General features: G+C 36.9%; 1 protein-coding gene across 1 annotated transcript in view; it reads right to left on the bottom strand.

Annotated features, from left to right (window-relative positions):
• Positions 1–8641: 8641 nt before the first annotated feature.
• The window catches only part of PTCHD4 (patched domain containing 4), a 343096-nt gene continuing 333599 nt past the window's right edge, over positions 8642–18138 (bottom strand). The window contains exon 3 of the mRNA XM_044675933.1: positions 8642–10275. Within this exon, the coding sequence (XP_044531868.1) occupies positions 8642–10275 (1634 nt within the window). The remainder of the gene's footprint in view (positions 10276–18138) is intronic.

The raw sequence follows: 18138 nt of genomic DNA on the forward strand, positions 1-18138 counted from the left end.
GTTCTTGAAAATACTTGTATACTAAAACTTGTAGGTCAACCAAGAACGAGAAAAATTCTAGGAGTCCTTGACCTTGTGTGTGTGTGTGTGTGTGTGTGTGTGTGTGTGTGTGAGATCGAGTTCTCTGGAAATCTAATGAAGCCAATGGACTTTATTTTTAGAATAATGTTTTTAAAAACATAAAATAAAATACACACAATTACAAAGAAAGCAGAAGGTTAGTGAAAAGAAAGATGTATTTGTTTTCCAATACAAGTTCATGGATTCAATGCAATCTATCCATCCAGGTTAAGAGCTCTGCCCTAAAATGAGATTAGATCATTAAAAAAATCAGAGAATGTTGACCTACTGATTCCCTTCCCTCTCCAAGTTAGCCAAGTTAGATGAGAAGGGAAGTGTGAGATAAGAAAATGAACACTAGATCTGCAGTGAGGTGAATGCTGGCAAAGGTTTACATCATGGCTACCTTTCCATAACTACATGACCTGGGATAAGTTACATTTTCTCTCTGAGCCACAGTGTCTTCATTTAAAAAATGTGACCATTGTATTGAAAGATCATCAAAATCACAGTCATAGTTGGAAGAGATTTTAGAGGTTCTACAATCCTACCACTTTATTTTATAAATAAGTTAACTGAAGCCCAGAGTAGGGAAATGATTTGTCCAAGGCCATATAAATAATAATTATCTCCAAAGTCCCTTCTAATTCTAAAATCCTATGACATAGGTAGTTCAGGAAGAAACATAGCATCTGCTCTGATACCCAGAGGTGGAAGTGCATTTTCTATGAACGAATGGTGGCTATGCACTTTGTGAGATAATACTAGTGTGCAGACAATATTATAATTGCCTCAAACATGTTTCATGCTGATGGACATTACACTTGAAGATGATGCATTTGTGGGCCCATATCCCTATGCCTGTGTATTCCTTTTTCATTTCAACTCATCTGAAGTTATGAAACAATAGTAAATGGAATATTTTTTTGTGTGTGAGACAATGACAAATGATATTGCTTTGAAATATTGCCATTAAAAATCAAATGCAGCATGCCATTATCTTTTTAAATGCCCTCTGAGGTAGCTGGAGGAGATCTCTGCCCTTTTTAGGCAGTGACAGATTTCCTTTGTGTTATTTCAGAGCATAGAAAGCCTATTGCTGACAATTACATACAACTAACAGGAAAAGGTAATAAAGCCACTGCTTATATCACTAGGACTTTGGAAGATTGATAATGATGAGTTTAGTACCTTAAAAAATCTGTATTTAGCAGTTTTCCCCCAACATTTTATTTAAAAAAAAATAAAACAAAATGTTCTAGTGTCCTAGCCTGATTTTGACCTGATCATGCAATTATCCCCTAAAAGAATTCTAGTTTATTATACTGATATAACCAATGAAGGAGAAGCCCTATTTATCTTTCTAACTGTACTTCTCTATCTCCATAGAATGATTCATTTACTACAGGAGGAATCACAAGTAACAAATGAGGTTCTTTTTCTGTTCAGAGAACTATCTTATAGTAGATAATTTGAAGGCTTACTTACATCATGGAGAAGATTGCTAAGGTCAAGAATCAAAGTTGATCAATGTATATAGCACCAGAGAACATCAGACTTATACCACTGTTCACTTGTCTTTTGTCAATGGTAGACTTTCCTAATTATTTCTAGGAAATAAACCAATGAGTTCCTTCTCAGTGTTCCTCTGAAGCTGTTCATATCTAGTTTAATAATCCATTGGTTTCCCAAAGGCTTTTTGTACAAGAACCCTGTGAGTGATGAAGTCACACTGAAATAGAGGACATAGCACATAAGTTTTAGAAGGGAGGAGACCACTTTGTCATCTACTAGACACTGGTGATGATAATCTTTTAAGTAGTAGTCTGAGAGTCAAGAGAACATTAAAAACAAATCACTTCTCATATTGTCCATGCAAGAATGTGATCATGTCAGAAATCACCTAGATTTAAATCCTAGGTTACCAAGATGTGATACCTACCACTTGACTGTGGTAAAGTTAATTTTTCTATTAGTCCCAGTTTAAAGACATGAAAATGGACATAACAAGAGATATTATCTTTGGAAAGAAAATCAGCTCAGAAATTTTCCAAATGCAAATGGAACAAAAATATACATTTTCATTGTCATTTTACTCTCAATTTTTTGTCTTCATGTTTCCAATTCCTGGCACAGAGTAGGTACTTAATAAATAGCTACTAATCAATAGTTGATTGAAAAAATAGCTGTTCTCAAAGGGTAATCTTAATTTGGGACATGATTGTGGTTTCTTTTACCTAAAGTTTAGAGAAAAAAAAATTAAAGATATTTCTATTCAAACTACTAGAACTGCTCTGGTAGGTTAAAAAATTGTTGGAGAATGCATTTTATTTTTGCTTGTACTACCCTTTGTTCACAAATTTCTTTTTTACTTTGCCAGAACTGAAATGATTTTTAAGAGGTATGAAAAGGAAGAACAAAACAAAACAAAATAAACTTCCACTTTGTTAGGTAGCCATAGGCATGTTCTTATAATTTAAGAAGAGATGGGAATAATGAGATTATAGACTTTGTTTCACACATGTGGGATTGCTTATTAGAGTAACTCTTGAAGTATAATTCGAGAGAATTATTTTCTAACTTCCTTCTAGAGCAGGTTCCTAACTACAGCATGTTTACAAAGACCTTTTTAGTAAATGACAATGGCCACAATATATATATATATACAACCAGCAAGCATCCTTTCTGAAAGAGACCAGATTTGGAATATGACAACAGAGGTAGTCTTCAAATGAGCTGATGTTTTTTAAAATGACTATTTCCCATCATTAAGGAACTAATCATATTGAGGCACCCCTCTGGCCATGCCCCTGTCCCTATGTAGTCAACACAACTATAGACTCTTGATCTCTCTTCACAATCCCCACTGTTCTCTTATTCACATTCCCAGAGTACCTAAAACTCTGCCCTCCACCCCAATACCTCAAGGATCCATGGTTTCATGGCAATTTGTGTCACTGAAGAGAATACTCACATTGATAAAATAACAAACTTACTTGAAGTAAACAGCTTCCCATATCTTATACTGTCACATGATTCCAGAGACCTCTTTCCCCCCTTTTTGTCTTAAAACTATGGAGTCTATTGTTTTTCATATCTAGAATTGGCTCATAGGTATACTGATTCAGATATAAAGATGGATCTTTGGCTTCCTCCAGTATGAAGCTATTTTTAATTGAGATATTGCCTTTGTTGTAACTATTCTGAAGGCAAGTACCAGCACAAACACCAACTTTTTTGTCCATGCTCAGTCCACTGAACTCATTTGCAGATCTCTACTGGGAGAGAATTGCCTTAGACTGTTGACATGGTAAGTCTGGTGGTGTTTTCCTTGTTCAGATTCAAGAAGGATGGCTTGAAATCAATAGATATTCAGAACTAATGAGTTTTGAGTCAATCTATATTTGCAGTTCCTTCTTTGGTGACTCAAGGGAGAGAAATAGGCATGCGTTTTATGGAACTGATGGGCTTCCAAAGGGCTTTGGAACAATTGACCACTTTTGGTGGAGGGTATGGGGATACCAAGCATCTGGATACCTTCATTTCATAGGGCAATATTTTACTCTCAATTTCAGGGTGTTATTTCCTAAGTTAATCTTAATATTACAGACATGGCACAAAAAATGCCTAACTTGCTCTGGCTCATCACAGAATCTGTCAGAAGAAGTCTCAAGAGGCCATATTCAAACCTGAGAAAAACCCCCAATAACACTGTAGGGCAGTAATTCCCAAACTAATTGACCATAGAGAGACCGAGACTCAAAATCAATTTATAGTGTCCATAAAAGTTGGCCTCAAATTGATGTGAACTTGTGGGTATAGAGCAAGACAGTATAAATGGGGATCCTAGATTTGGGAGAAAAATAAATGAAACTGAGGAAAAACTGATGCAGGTAATCTTTTTGATACATAGAGATGAGGCTGGACCTATGGTTTTATTGACAGTGAAATTCTTGATAAAGAAACTCTTTCTCCCAATAAAAAATGATACTTTATAACTTATAGATCTAGAGATTTGCCTTTGGGCACTGAGAAGTTTAAGTGACTTGCCCAGGGTCACATAGCCAGTATGTTTTAGAGGCATATCTTAAACCCAGGTTTTCTAGGGATATTAATCTGTCTATACTGCCATAACTAATAATATCTATATAACATAGTTTCCCATAGATCATTTCCCCCCAATGGAACACAATTTGGGAGTAGTAGTAGTTGTAGTCTATCATTGGGTAACATAAAGGGTAGTCCTTTTTCTAGATAATATTAGGAGATTCTAGGTGCTTGGGACAAGAACTTGATGCAATATTAATGAATGAGTGATATGAGTATTAAAAAGGTATAAATTACCCTGAAAAAGAGTGACTTGTAAAATCTGTGCAGTATCAGTAGGAATACATGCATAGTGTCGTGCATTCACAACTATTTTGGTCATAAAAATCATGTCGATGTACTTAGTTTACTTACAGTTTATAAAAATAACACCTAGGAAGTTCTGAATGGCAAAGGTTAATCTCTAGCTCTAAGCATAAGCATTAGAGGAATAGATTATTATGGGAAAGTGCAATGGGTAATTACAAAATGGACAGAGCTTCCACTGTAGCCTCCTGAATTTGGTGTGCAAGAATGGCTATACAGATTGACTTTGACAACCCTATTAGAGTAACCTAGGAGCATCACTTGTTACAATTGGTTCTAATATCTACCACACAAGTTACTACCTGGGTTTTGAGGAAATGGACAAAAATGAGTTAGGCAAGGGAATGGACAATGGAGTCTTGCTGATGTATAACAAAAAGTACTGGCCTTTCCTTCTTTTTAGGCAGCCCACAGACAATTTTCAAGGAGCTCATGGGAGAGTAAAATGTACCATTCTTTAAGAAACAAACAATAGTTTGGTATTTCTTAGTGATCACTAACGGAAGATAAAATTGACACAAATCCAGAAACTTTCATTCACATTCTCTAAAAAATTGCTTAAAATACATTCTCTTTACTAATTAAATGGAAAAAAAATAACTTGAAGTCCAAAGCATACTTTTTAAGTGGTGAAACTCACTGTGTACTTTCCCAAAGAGATGGCAATAACCATGGGAACAAAAGCATAACTCACACAAGTTAATTCCCAAAGAATTTCTTTTTCTTCTTCATTGAATTTTATCTCATGCCTTGTAAATTAAAAACAAATAGCAAACTATAAACTCTTACTTTCAGATAACAAACTAAAAACTCTGAGAACCATGTCTTCTTGGACTAACTGGAACATACGACATTTGTAGCCTGGGAAGAGAATTTCCCTGTTAGTTTCTTCTTCTCCTATAGGATAACTGACGATATATTGGCATCACATAAAGTTATCAGCATGAACAGAATTTTTCAGACAAGGAGAAGCAAATGGAAGTACAGTCCTGAGAAGGTAAGGAGACATCCATGCAAGCTACTGAAAGCGGCAAAATAAAAGGGGAAGATTCAAAATTATATTGTCATGTTTTAGAATCCTTTTAAGTATCCAGAAAGTAGGCCATTTCATAAATCTCAATTTCCTAAAGGAGATAGAAGGTAATCATAATTGGTCAGATCCTCCTAGTGCTTAAGTTTCTTCCTAGGGCTGAGTAAGACACACAGGGAGTTGTCTTAACTCTCAGAGCAAGTGATGCTATTTCAATAAATTATTGCTGCAGTGTGTGCTAAGGGGCCCCACTTTGCTCTGGAAGAGCTAATGTACCTCCCAAAGTGCCATCCAGGTTGTGACTTAAGCAATGAAAGAGGATCAGGCAGAGTTCTGAGGCTGTAAAATTATGAAAAGGATACTCTAGAAGGAGACTATTCATGTCTTTTATTCATCTTTTGAATAGAGGAATACTATGACAACTACTGGTGAATTTGGATGGGAAACTAGACCCTGAATAGAGATAGCCATTGATATGCTTTGCTCCTAAGATTACTACCTCTTTTTTGCATACGGAATTTCTGCTGAAATTTGTGGTGGAAGTCACATGAATCCTGATCCAAGGAAGCAAGTTTTTCCAGAATAGATTGTCCAAATAGAGAGGCTGGATATTTAATATCTTTCCATGGCAAACCACTCTAGTATCTTTGCCAATAAAACCCCAAAATGGAGTCACAAAGAGTTGGACACAACTGAAATGACTCAACAATATGATCTCAGCATTTATCTCCCAGCTTCTACAAATAAACCAGAAAAATGGGAGATGATTTTGGAAATGTTAGTCAGTCCATTGTGAATGGCCTTCTAAACCCCCTTCTTTCAAATCAGGGATACTGATGGAAATTCTTCAGGAGCTTGCATTTCAGATCCACAACTATGACATGAAGACTCTGCCTGTACCAGACACAACCTCCTTCAATCATAGCTCTTAATGAGGCTTCAAGTATCTTTGACATGAATCCACAGATGAGATGAATGACATAACTCTACTCATAAATACTTTTTTTCTTTGAAATATTGACATAAGTCTATACCTCTACAGGAATGATCTGGAAGACATTGCTCATTTATTAGAAACTGAATATACCTAAGGAAGGATGTAGCAAACTCCTCTCATTAAACAATTTTTGCTTGGCATTTCCTGCCATTTAACAGCTACATTTTTATTTTGGAGAATGTTCTCTTTCTCTTTAAATCCAGAGAAATCATTTTCTGCTTACAGATTGGCATTCTTGTTTTTTTGTTTGATGCTTCATGAGTTCATCAACTTCCTTTGAAAAAGTTTCAGCCAGGATAGAGATCTACTGTAATATTTCCATGGCTCTCCTCTTGGTTTTTAGCTGTGCGTTGCTAATGAAAACATATAGATGCAAAAGCAGCTAGATACAACAGCCTTCTTCCATGCAAGAGAAGGGAAGTGTTGTAGAATGTCACATGATATTGGAGTTTGCTCATTCCTGCCTAAAAATGAAATCATTTTGCTGCTGGGAGTATGGCAAAAGGCATCTTCTAGTAAATTTTTGTTATTGGAGGTGCAAAGCTAACCCAAGGAAGCACATTGCAGACTCAGTTCTGTCTGCTAGCAAGGAGAGCAGCTGTACACCTTTAACCAGAAATGCTTCTCCACTGCATGGAATCTCCCAGAAAGAAGCTGGCAATAGTCATGGCTATCTACCACCAGAGGAGATCTGTGATCCCCTGAGGAAGTAAGTAGCCCCTCTGAGACACAATTTACAGGTAACAAAGACAATGCTATTGTAGGAAGCTACAAAATGGTACTAGAATAGGTATAGTGATCATTATCATATTGATTGTGACCTGGTTTAATTTCACATTCACATTGATGCAAGGTATGTACTAGAATTAACAGGGATTAGAATATTTTATGCTAAGATTTATTTAGCAAGCTCATGATGAGTGGAGAAGGTCCATTTTACTCTATTTCATTTTACATATTGCCCTGTTTTCTCTCTCTTTGCCTACATTCATTATCTGTATCCCACAGCAAAACAGCTTTACCATCCAGATAATGAGGATGTCATAATTGTGGTACACATACATTCACACACATACATACGCACATAGAAATATGTTATGGTCCATATATGCAAATCTGCCCATTTGTAGATGTTATTCCTTTCTGCAAATAGGCAGATCACCCTGCCCACATGGAGGAAACCACTTAAAGACCATTAAAAACCATTAAGACTATTAACTCTGCTTTGGGATAAGAAAAATAACAAAATCTCTGACTAAGAAGGTACTGATTTTTTCTGGCATCAGTAGAAATTTGATGTAAGGATTCAGACACTGGTCCCCTCACAAATCCTTTCTAATGCATTTGTTGGTTTGTTTATTCTGCTTATCACAAGTCAGAGGTAACTTAGCATATTGTTGATAATTCCCCTTCAAAGTATATTGACCTTTCAGCTGATTTTAAATGGCCCTAGTTGGTTTTCTGTATTTGGGTAGGGCCAAAGTGCACAGTTGCAGAAAAGGCCAGCAAATCTGCAAATGGGCACTTTCTTCCACATGGATCACAATATATATTTAAATACAAATACATGTATATGTATATATCACATATATACATATAAACATATATATATACACATACACAGAAAATGAATTGGGAAGTCCTTTGGTTTAGACTTATTTAAATATCTACTTCCCAAGTGCATAGGTTTCCTTGGACCAATCTGTTCAGAAAACAAATATGAAAAGTGCCAGGGCAAATTTGAGAATTCTTTCATTCCCCCCCTTCCCGTTTTGTATGCTCTTTCCCCCACCACCAATACTTCTAACTCTCTTCTCTTCAAAAATAACTTTGACCTTCCATCTTAATATATGACTAGTTCACGGATTCCCTTGCAAAGCCTCATGATTACTTTAAGAAACCACTCTCTAGGGAAGACTAAAGTTCGAAATAGAACTACTTTTCTGGAAAAAAAAATCCCAACTCTTATTTCCCCCCTCCCCAGAAAAAGCTGGCACTTTGATGTGTTGTGAATAATCCATTCTGAATCTGGCTTGCCTTGTGACATTTGGCCAGCCCAAGCAGCTGAGGTCTGAGCTTTTCTGCATCTCTGTGCGACATCTGGAGGGAAAAAAAAACGTAATTCAGTTTGTCTAAGCCTCTCAGACAGTTGTGACGTGATCAGGATTCTCTTGGATCTCTATGCACTCGATCTCCTCCCGCTCCTTTCGTTTAGCACGTTTCTTTTTCTTGTGGTGCTTTTTGGAGGGGGGAAAGAAAGTTAGGAAAACAGGTAAGATAACAAAACAGTGCAGAAGCGTGCAACTCCCGGTGAGCAGCAAGCATTTGAACAGTGTGAAGGTCAAGTTCGAAGGCACAAACAGGAGGGGGACCAACCCAATAAGAAAAGAAGTAACGTTTTGCAAAATGGCTGTCCCATGCTCTTGCAGGGAGCTTTTGATACACTGAGTTCGGGTGTGCTCAGTTGCTAATACAAATGTGTAAAGCAGGGGTGCACAGTGATCAATGGAAAAATTTAAAGTGTAGATAAGGCACAAGATAGAAATGCAATCCATGTCTACGTTCCACAGCGTCATCAAGCCCAGAACGCCCAACTCTATTGAGGTGACGCTGAGAATTAGCCAGAAGTTTCCCAGAGGGTGGATCACTAAGAAGAAGGTTAAAATTAACATCAGTAGGACCCCAAAGCCAGCAATCAGAACCGGCATGGTGACAGACAAGCCATAGTGATCCATGAAAACAAAGGAAGGATTGAACACAATGAACCGAATGCTCTTGGCAAGAGACAAGGGCCTAAGTTTATCTAATACTTCTATTACTTCCTTCTGCTTGTCTCTGCTAGTCCTGGCCACCAGATACAAGCGAGAAGCAATGATATTGCTTTCATCTCCCGCCTTGGAGAAAATGATATCGTTTCGGAAGTGCTGGAACTCTGGCTTTTTTAAAAAGGAATTTTGCAGGACGCTGATGAAGTCACTTTTGTTACTTGCACTGATGTTGCTGACTTTCAGGAACTGATAATACTGTTCAACCCACGACACGGCGGTGAAGCCACTGCAAAGTCTCCGTAAGTCTTCCTGGACCGTGCCGTTCCAGTACTCGAGGGGTTCATATACATAAAATCCAATCACTGGACTGTAATTGCTGAAGTATTCTTGCTGTAGGATGGCGTAGGAGACGCTGGGGGAATCACTGGCAAGCAGGCTGATGATGTTGGCGCCATCGCTGATCTGCAAACAGCCCATAAAGGAAAAGGAAGCGTAGATGAGATAGAGGATAACGACAAACGGTTTCACATAGATATTTGTGATCCATTCATTGTAATGTTCCCGGAGAAAATGTTGAATGAAGTGGTTCTGGTAGGGGTTGGTCTCATGATGAGAAGTCTGTTGATGCCCATCGCTCATCACCGTCTGGAACCAGACTGGCTTACGATCTAGGTATTCCGCAGAAGGAATTTTGCAGCAAAAGATACTGTGGTAACGGTTCTGTTCTAGTTGGCCTGCAAAGACCAGGCAGGAGCCAAAGAAAGAGAAAATGTAGAAGTAGTTCAATAGGATGGAGACACACATATTCTGACAGAAGACCTTCACAGCCTCAATGTTGGTGAAAGGGCTGGCACCCATACCAAACGTAATGAAGTACAAGGAACTGGTCATGGTATAGGTGACCATCACATCAGAATAGGCATCAGCGACCCTGTCTTTGAAGGGCAGGTTCTCTCTGGTTCTCCTCCATCCTGATAGAAGCTCAAATACTCCTTTTGTTCCATGACCTACAAATAACAATACAGAATAAATGAATACAAATTCTTATTCGGCACTTCATTGGTTCTCAAACTTTTCTTGTTCACTGCAGGGTAATATTATCCTTTGCCATGAAGACTCCAGACTCACTGACTGTTAAAGATGGCAACATTATACAGGAGAGGTGTAAAGCTTGAGCATGCAGATTAATTACAGACATTAATTCTATACAATTAGTGGGAGACTCACATATACCGGTGTGATTGGAGGTGCAAGTTCCATGCAATTCATGGGAGGTACCTGCAGTGCACACATGAGAATAAAAATAATAGCTAACATTCACATAGTGCTTTAAGGTTTGCAAAGTGCTTTACAAAAAATATCTCATTTTGTCCTCACACCAAACACTTTGGGGTATATCTAGTGCACTATCCTGGGATTCCTTTTTGAGAATCCTGATATAATTTAAGGGAATTCTTGGTGGGTTGGCGATACTCATCACTTATCATAGGGTTGGAGGTAGGATTAGCTTTGAGCTTCAGAGTTCATTACTCTTAGAAATCCTATATAACTGGGTTATGGATTTTTTTTTTTCTGACAAAAGTCTCTCAAATTTGATCTACCAAGGCAAGGCATGTTCTACATTGAATTGAGCAAAAAATTCAGAATTTTGAACCTACTGAGTACAATAATGTTCTTATCTGTACTATACAGTATTCAGTCCCATAAAGTGTTTTTTTCCCCCATCCATATATCTTTGTCTACCTAAATTAGGTATTACGTTTATTAAAGGAAGAAATGACTATCATATTTCTTTGCATCACTAATAGTACTTAAAACAATGTTAAGGTGCATAATAATAACTTTTCTATAATATAGTAAGACTTATAAAGAATTTTCTTAAAACCACCTCAGTGGTTTTAATAATTCCAAGTATTCCCATTTTACTCATAACAAAATTTAGGCTAAGAGAAATTTCTATCAGGATTTTGAGGTGAAACTGTAGGAATTTTCTTATCTAATTGAATATTTTGAATTAGGAGGAAACTGAGTCCCAAAAGGGAAAAAAAAGATTTGCTCAAAGTTGTAGAGGAGTTGGGGAATTGATCTTTCCTTCTCAAGTGCTCTTCCTACCCTGATTCCTAAAGGCACCTAGCCTTAAGTTAGAATTAGGATTTAAACCCTTTATCTTCTGGTTCATCCCTCTTTCTACCACACAAGGTTTTCCTCCTTCAACTCATCTTTTCAAGGTTGGGACAATATGAAGAATCAAATATTTCAACTCAAGTTGCTTTATTTAGGAAATTGTTTGGTGATTTTAACCACTTCAAAAAAGTTAAGTATGCTTAATGCTTGTATGTCTCTGAAAAATAATTTAGCTCTGATGAACCTCAGTTTCCTCATCTGTAGGATGGTGAAGGTTATATGCCTGGAGATGAAATGGATATGAGATAAATGAGCATTGTGGGGGTAGAACTGACAAGATTTGACAAATGAAATCATACAAGGGGTGAGGGAAAGTGATGAACAGGAGATGACTGAGTTTGTGAACATGAAGGATTAGAAATATAATAATACTCTTAACAGAAATTGGTGTTTGAAATAGGAGTATTTTGGGAAATATAATGAGTTCAGATTTAGACACACTGAGTTTGAGATACAATAGCAAGGCCAAAGCATTTTTAAGAGCTGCAATACTTTCCATAATATCTATTCTCTGCAGTTTCCTGATTCCTTTTTTGACTATGCATAAGTTTATTATTATTCTTTTTAGACTTCTATATCTTTGAATATCATTCTGCCTTACTCTAAAAGATGTAAATGCTAGTGCCTATCTGACTATTTTATCTGGAAAAAAAATAAGGCTTCTTATACCTTTTATATTGGCTAATCTTGAACAAATGAGGGAAGAGTTTTCTCCATGCTCTCATCTCCTTCAATCAATTACTGCACTCAAAATCCTAAAAAACAAACTGAAAACATAAGTGAAATAGTGTAATGAGAGAAAAGTGACCTAGGACAGAAACATCTGCAAATGGAGATAGAAAATAATAGCTTCTTCCTAGTCTCCATTCTGGGACTACTACAAATCCTGCTCCTCCAATCCCATTTCCCCTTCTAAAAGGGGGATTTATTAGATATTTATTAGAGATAGGCTCTTTCTATGCAAGAAGGGAAAGCTAGGTACCATCTTTCATCTTTAGAAGTTCAGTCTGGGAGAATGACTCACCATTACTCTAATCTGAAAAAAAAAAAGACTTTGAAGTTTAGGATCATACTTACATTCCCAGACATTTGTAAACTATTGGCTTCAATAAATCTTTGGATAAACACATGTTTTGCAAGGGTTTCTTTTATCCATAATTAGTCCAGATTCTGGGTTACCATATAATAACTAGTTTGGAGAGAAATTTGCCAGAAAATTAAGATACTGAAATAGATGAGAGATTTTACTTGCTCCTAAAACCTAAATGCCATTAATTGAAAGATCTCTTATTCCAATTGGTGCAGTGAAAGGAACTAGTTTATATGCTGACGGGATATCCATTTTGAAATTTCTAATAGGTAGTTTGTGGCCCAAGATTCCTAGACACAGGGTTATCAGGTGAGGGCAGACTATGTTAATTAGGGAGACACAGACTTAGACATGATAATTGAAACAATGGCACTGATGTCATAATCAAGAGAGTGTAGAGAACAAAAAGATTTTTAGGACAGAGCCTTGAGGAAGACCAATAGTTAGGGGAGATGATATGGATTATGATCTAGCAAATGACGCTGAGCAGTGATCATACATGTAAAAATGGAACCAAAATATTTAAATGATAGGAAAAATTAATTTATAGGAAGTATCCAAGTATGAGAGAGTCAAAAGAACAATAGTAGAGAAACTCAACTCAAAGACCATGAGGATTGGGGAAAGGGCATTGGATTTGGAAATTAAAAGATTTGTGATTTTATAGAGAAAAAATTTCAATTGAATGATTAAAGTCAGAACCCAAACTGTAAGAGATTGAGAAATGGAAGGAAAATGGAGGTAATGAGTACAGATAACATTTTTGTGGCTCATAAGATGATAAATTTAGAGCTAAAAGGGACCTAAGATGTCATATAGTTCTATTTTCTCACTGTAAAAATAAGGAAACTGAGGATTAGAGCAGTTAAGTGACTTACTCAAGGTCCCAGAGGCAATAACAGAACTGGGGTTTGCATCCAGCTCCTTTAACTCCAAGTTCAGTATAGGATCACGGATTTATATCTGAAAGTGACCTCAACAGCCATCTAATCCAAAGCTATCATTTTACTATTGAGGAACTCAGAGGGATTTGGAATTAGGTGACCTGAAAAAGGTTACACAGGTTGTAAGTGGTAGAAGTAGCATTTCAATCCATGTCTTTGGACCCTAAATAAAGCACTCTCCAGCGGTGTTTGGCTGAGAAAGGAAGAAAAGATACAGAGTTATGGTTTGAGCAGATGATGGAGTCAAATGTAATTTTTTTTCTAAGAATGAAGGAGATTTAGTTATGATTCTAAGCAGTCAGGAAAGTCAGTTGATTAGGACAGACTTAAATCTGAGAGAATTCAAGGATAAATGTGGGAATTATTATTCCCAAAAGAAATAGGAAGGGATTGAGATCTAGATTATAAATGGTTTGGTCTTGATAGGAAAAAGAACTACTTCTTTAGTAGAGAGTGGAGAAAAGAAGTGACTAGGCAATGATGTGAAGGAGTTCTGAGGAAACAAAAAGGAGGAACTAGCTGCTGACATAGAGATGTTAAGTATCTTGAAGGATAATGACCATTATAACTTAGAATTTACAAAGGAGAAGGAAGGAATGCCAGGACTAGTCCCAAGTAGATGCTTGATTTTCAGAGAAAAGATTTCAAAGGGCATAGAGAAAGCATAGATAAAATCCACACACACTAAAATTTTATAGGAAAATGAAGCCTAGGAGGGATAAGAAGTTCTCAAGAATAAACTCTAAAGAAGCCATGATAAACAATTTCAATTAGGATGGAAAGAGGGAATCATCTCAAGAGATAGATGTGCATGACCTGGATCTCATTAGCAAATATAAATGTTAAAAGACAGAAGATGAAAGCAAGGGTAGATAATGGATTTTCAATATAAAAATATGGCAGGGTACTATAAAAAGTGTTTAACAGTATTAAAGCAGAGAACTGAATATTAAGGAAATCTAAGGACAACAAAAAGTTGTATTGGAGGAAAAAAGGAAGATAGAAGATGGGATGACCCATATTTGGATTATATGGAATGATAAAAACTCTGAAGGAGAGAAGGCAGAGCTGGTCAATTTTTACTTTTTGACTTCTGTTTTTACCTGTCAAGGAGAATATTCTTATAAATGTTGAACTGGAGAGGGCAGAACAAAAATGGTTAATGAGAATAAATACCAAAAAAGATAGTAAGAGAACACAAGCTGCCTTAGATAAACTCAAGAAATCTGTCACAGGTAAAGTTTTATTTAAAGGTACTGACCTAACTGGAAGGTTTTATTGCTGAATTTTTGTCAATAATCTTTGAAAGACTATGGAGAATGAGAAATGTACTATTCTAGAGGGCTGGAGGAGGTTAAGCATTCTGATTTTCAAAGAAGGATTAAAAGAATGGAATTTGCCAACTATAGGTCAGTCAATTCTGAATCTTGGTAGCATTCTAGGATACAGTATTAAAAGTATGGCTGATAAACATTTAGAAGAGGAGACAGTGATCAGAAGGAATTAGAATGGCATTGCTTACAAACAAGCTAAAAAACCAAAGAGATCATGCCAAATTAAGCTCTTTTATTTTCTGAAAAGTTTTAGAATGGTAGAATAGGGGAATGTTACAGATATGGCCTGCTTGGACTTTTAGCACAGAATTGGACAAAAGCTCCTAGAGAAATGATGGCAAACCTATGGCACATCTGCCAAGAAGGGCATGCAGAGCCCTCTCTTTAGTCACACCTGCAGTAGCCTGCCAGAGTTTATTACTAGAAAGCTAGAGGGACTCAGGGTGGAGTTGTTACCCTCCCCCTCTCCACATGCACCTGAGGACATTCCTCACTTCACCTGCCCCTCTGCCCAGTATCCTAATGGGAGTGTTTCCTCCCTTCCCTATCTAGGTTAAGGGGAGGGGACAAGGTGGGGTGAGGGTCCTGGCACTTAGTCTCTGGGGAGGTGGGCACAGCACTTGGTCTGGGGGTGGGGTGGGGGTGGGGCCAGGCACTCCATCTCTAAAAGGTTTGCCATCACTGTCCTAGGCTATTATCGTGGAAAAAAAAAAGATGGCAGTGAAATTAGGTAGATTTGTATTTCAATAAATAATTAAACCTACAGGGTAGGTATTAATGATCTGATATTAAATAAGATGAAGGTTTTTTAGCATAGTTGTCCAGGAATGAAACATATGCTTGGGCATATATTTCTTAACATTCTCATGAATCTCTTTGTCAAAAGACATTGGTGAAATGTTTATCACATTTGTGGTGGCCAGAATCTTGGAGGGATAGTTAAAATACTTTGTGACTATAACAAAGTAAACTCTTTTTAACAGTCTAAAATGATAAGTTGTATCAAAGAAGTTTAAAGGGGATAAGGAGAAATATAAAGAAAACTTGCATTTAGTTTTAACATAAAATCCTCAGAAGAATAAATTGGGGGACATATGGGTAAATGCAGTCTCATTTAAAAAAGTCATAGATGTTTCAGTACACTAACTTTAATATGAATTAACAGTACGATGTGGCAGCTAATTGGTTCTCAGGCTTCATTAAGACTTGATTTAGTGTTCAGGACAAGATGGAATGGGCAATGGCACCATTATGCTGACTGTGACTGTGTCATATACACAATATTTTGGTCAGTTTTGAGCATCACATTTTATAAAGGACATTGATATGCTGGAGATCATCTGTTTGTCAGGTGAAGGGACTAGACTTTTTTTTTATTTACATGGAGAAAAAATACTTAGGGAGAGATTATAGTTGTTTTTAAGTATATGAAGGGCTGCCACATAGAAGATGTTAGAGTTGTTCTACCTGGCCCCAGGAGAAAGAACTAGGAATGATAGATGAAAGTAGAGGAATAGCATATTTGGTCTTAATATCAGGGTAAAAAAACCCCAAGAAACTCCCCCATTTCCTTATAACTGGAATTATTCCAAAAGGGTTCCTTCTCACTAGAATAAATAGAGCAAAGGCCAGATGACTATTGCTTAGGTTATTTTTAGAGGGTATTCTTGGTCAATTATGAACTCATATATATGACAGAGCCTCTCATGTCCTTTCTCCAACTTTGAGATTCTGTGACTTTGCCCCCTTATTTTTCTCTGAACACCTAAAGAAAGTGATGAAGGCAGAGGATAAAAAATGCCTTTATGCTATTTCTGCAATATCATTCTCTTTACTTCTCAGCCCTCCCCCAAATAAATTTGCAAATTATCATGTGCTGCATATCACACAGTGACTTTCAGAGTGAATGGAAATCTACATATCATACTGCTGTTACACTTGCAGGCACAAAGATACTATAGAGGAACCTTGGAATCCTGTGAATGGAGACAAGCAATGTTTGGGCTGCTCTCCAAGAATGCCATTAAGAAGCATATTTGGCTGAAGGAAACAGAATGACTCATCCTCTCTGGTTCCCTGGTGCATAGAAAATGTACTTCTTGTGTCATCTAGCTAATGGAATTATGGGTTAGAGTGTATAACATATGTTGCAGACACTCAATAAATAGGACAAATAATTTAAACTTTCTCGAGTTTCACTTGTTAAAATTTGTGATAAAACAGAGCTAGATTAGATGACCTCTTAGACTTCCTCTAGTTCTCTGGTTCTAGTATACATGTTAATTTATTTTTGCATGTTAATTAATTAAAACATTGGGTAAAATTGCCACAAAGAAACGCATTAGAGTCTTGTTATAACACTGTCTGTCTGAAATGTTAGGATCTTTTGATAGGACAGTTTGCCTTGATATGTTTAATGAATGAATGGATGAATGAATGGATGGAGGGATGGAGGGAGAAGATCTTTTTTTTTTAACCCTTGTACTTTGGTATATTGTCTCATAGGTGGAAGATTGGTAAGGGTGGGCAATGGGGGTCAAGTGACTTGCCCAGGGTCACACAGCTGGGAAGTGGCTGAGGCCGGGTTTGAACTCAGGACTTTCTGTCTCTAGGCCTGACTCTCATTCCACTGAGCTACCCAGCTGCCCCTGGAGAAGACCTTTTTTAAAATAATATCTGAAAGGTATACAAGACAGATTAACTTCATACTAAGTTCAGCTGTAAGGAGAACAGAGGCTCTAATATGTCTCATGGTCATCATTTCTGGTTGCATGCATGGGGACTTAATTGTGGGCATCCATTGATAGGGGTTGTTATTACTGATTCATGATCAAAACTGGGCATTGGTAACTATTATATTCATTATATTCACCTATGGTTATACTACTGTCCCAGGCAAGTAACCTAATTCTTACTCTATGCTCTTGGGTGTAGCTTCTTTAGGTCAATAATATATAGGGGTTCTTTTGAATAGAGCAAAGCAGAAAAAGGATGACCTTTCTCAAGAAATTTCTCTGAAGAAGACAAATGATAGACTCCATATCTAGGAAGGTCTCACAGAGACGGAGAAGTTTAGAACTGGAAAGGAGTTCTGAGATTATAGGATTATATAAATTAATAGCTGAAGGGCATCATAGAGATTACCTAATCTAAGACTGAAGTTTTGAAGATGTGAAAACTATAGTCTAGAGAAATGAAATCATTTGTTCACTCCTTGGTAAACATTCCTTTCTCAAACATGATTATTTGGTGGGGAGGCCGGAATAGTGTTTCTTCTATTCTTACATATCACTTCTGCATTATTTTTTTAAACCATTA

This window comes from Gracilinanus agilis, chromosome 4, assembly GCF_016433145.1.
Source record: "Gracilinanus agilis isolate LMUSP501 chromosome 4, AgileGrace, whole genome shotgun sequence".
NCBI lineage: Eukaryota > Metazoa > Chordata > Mammalia > Didelphimorphia > Didelphidae > Gracilinanus > Gracilinanus agilis.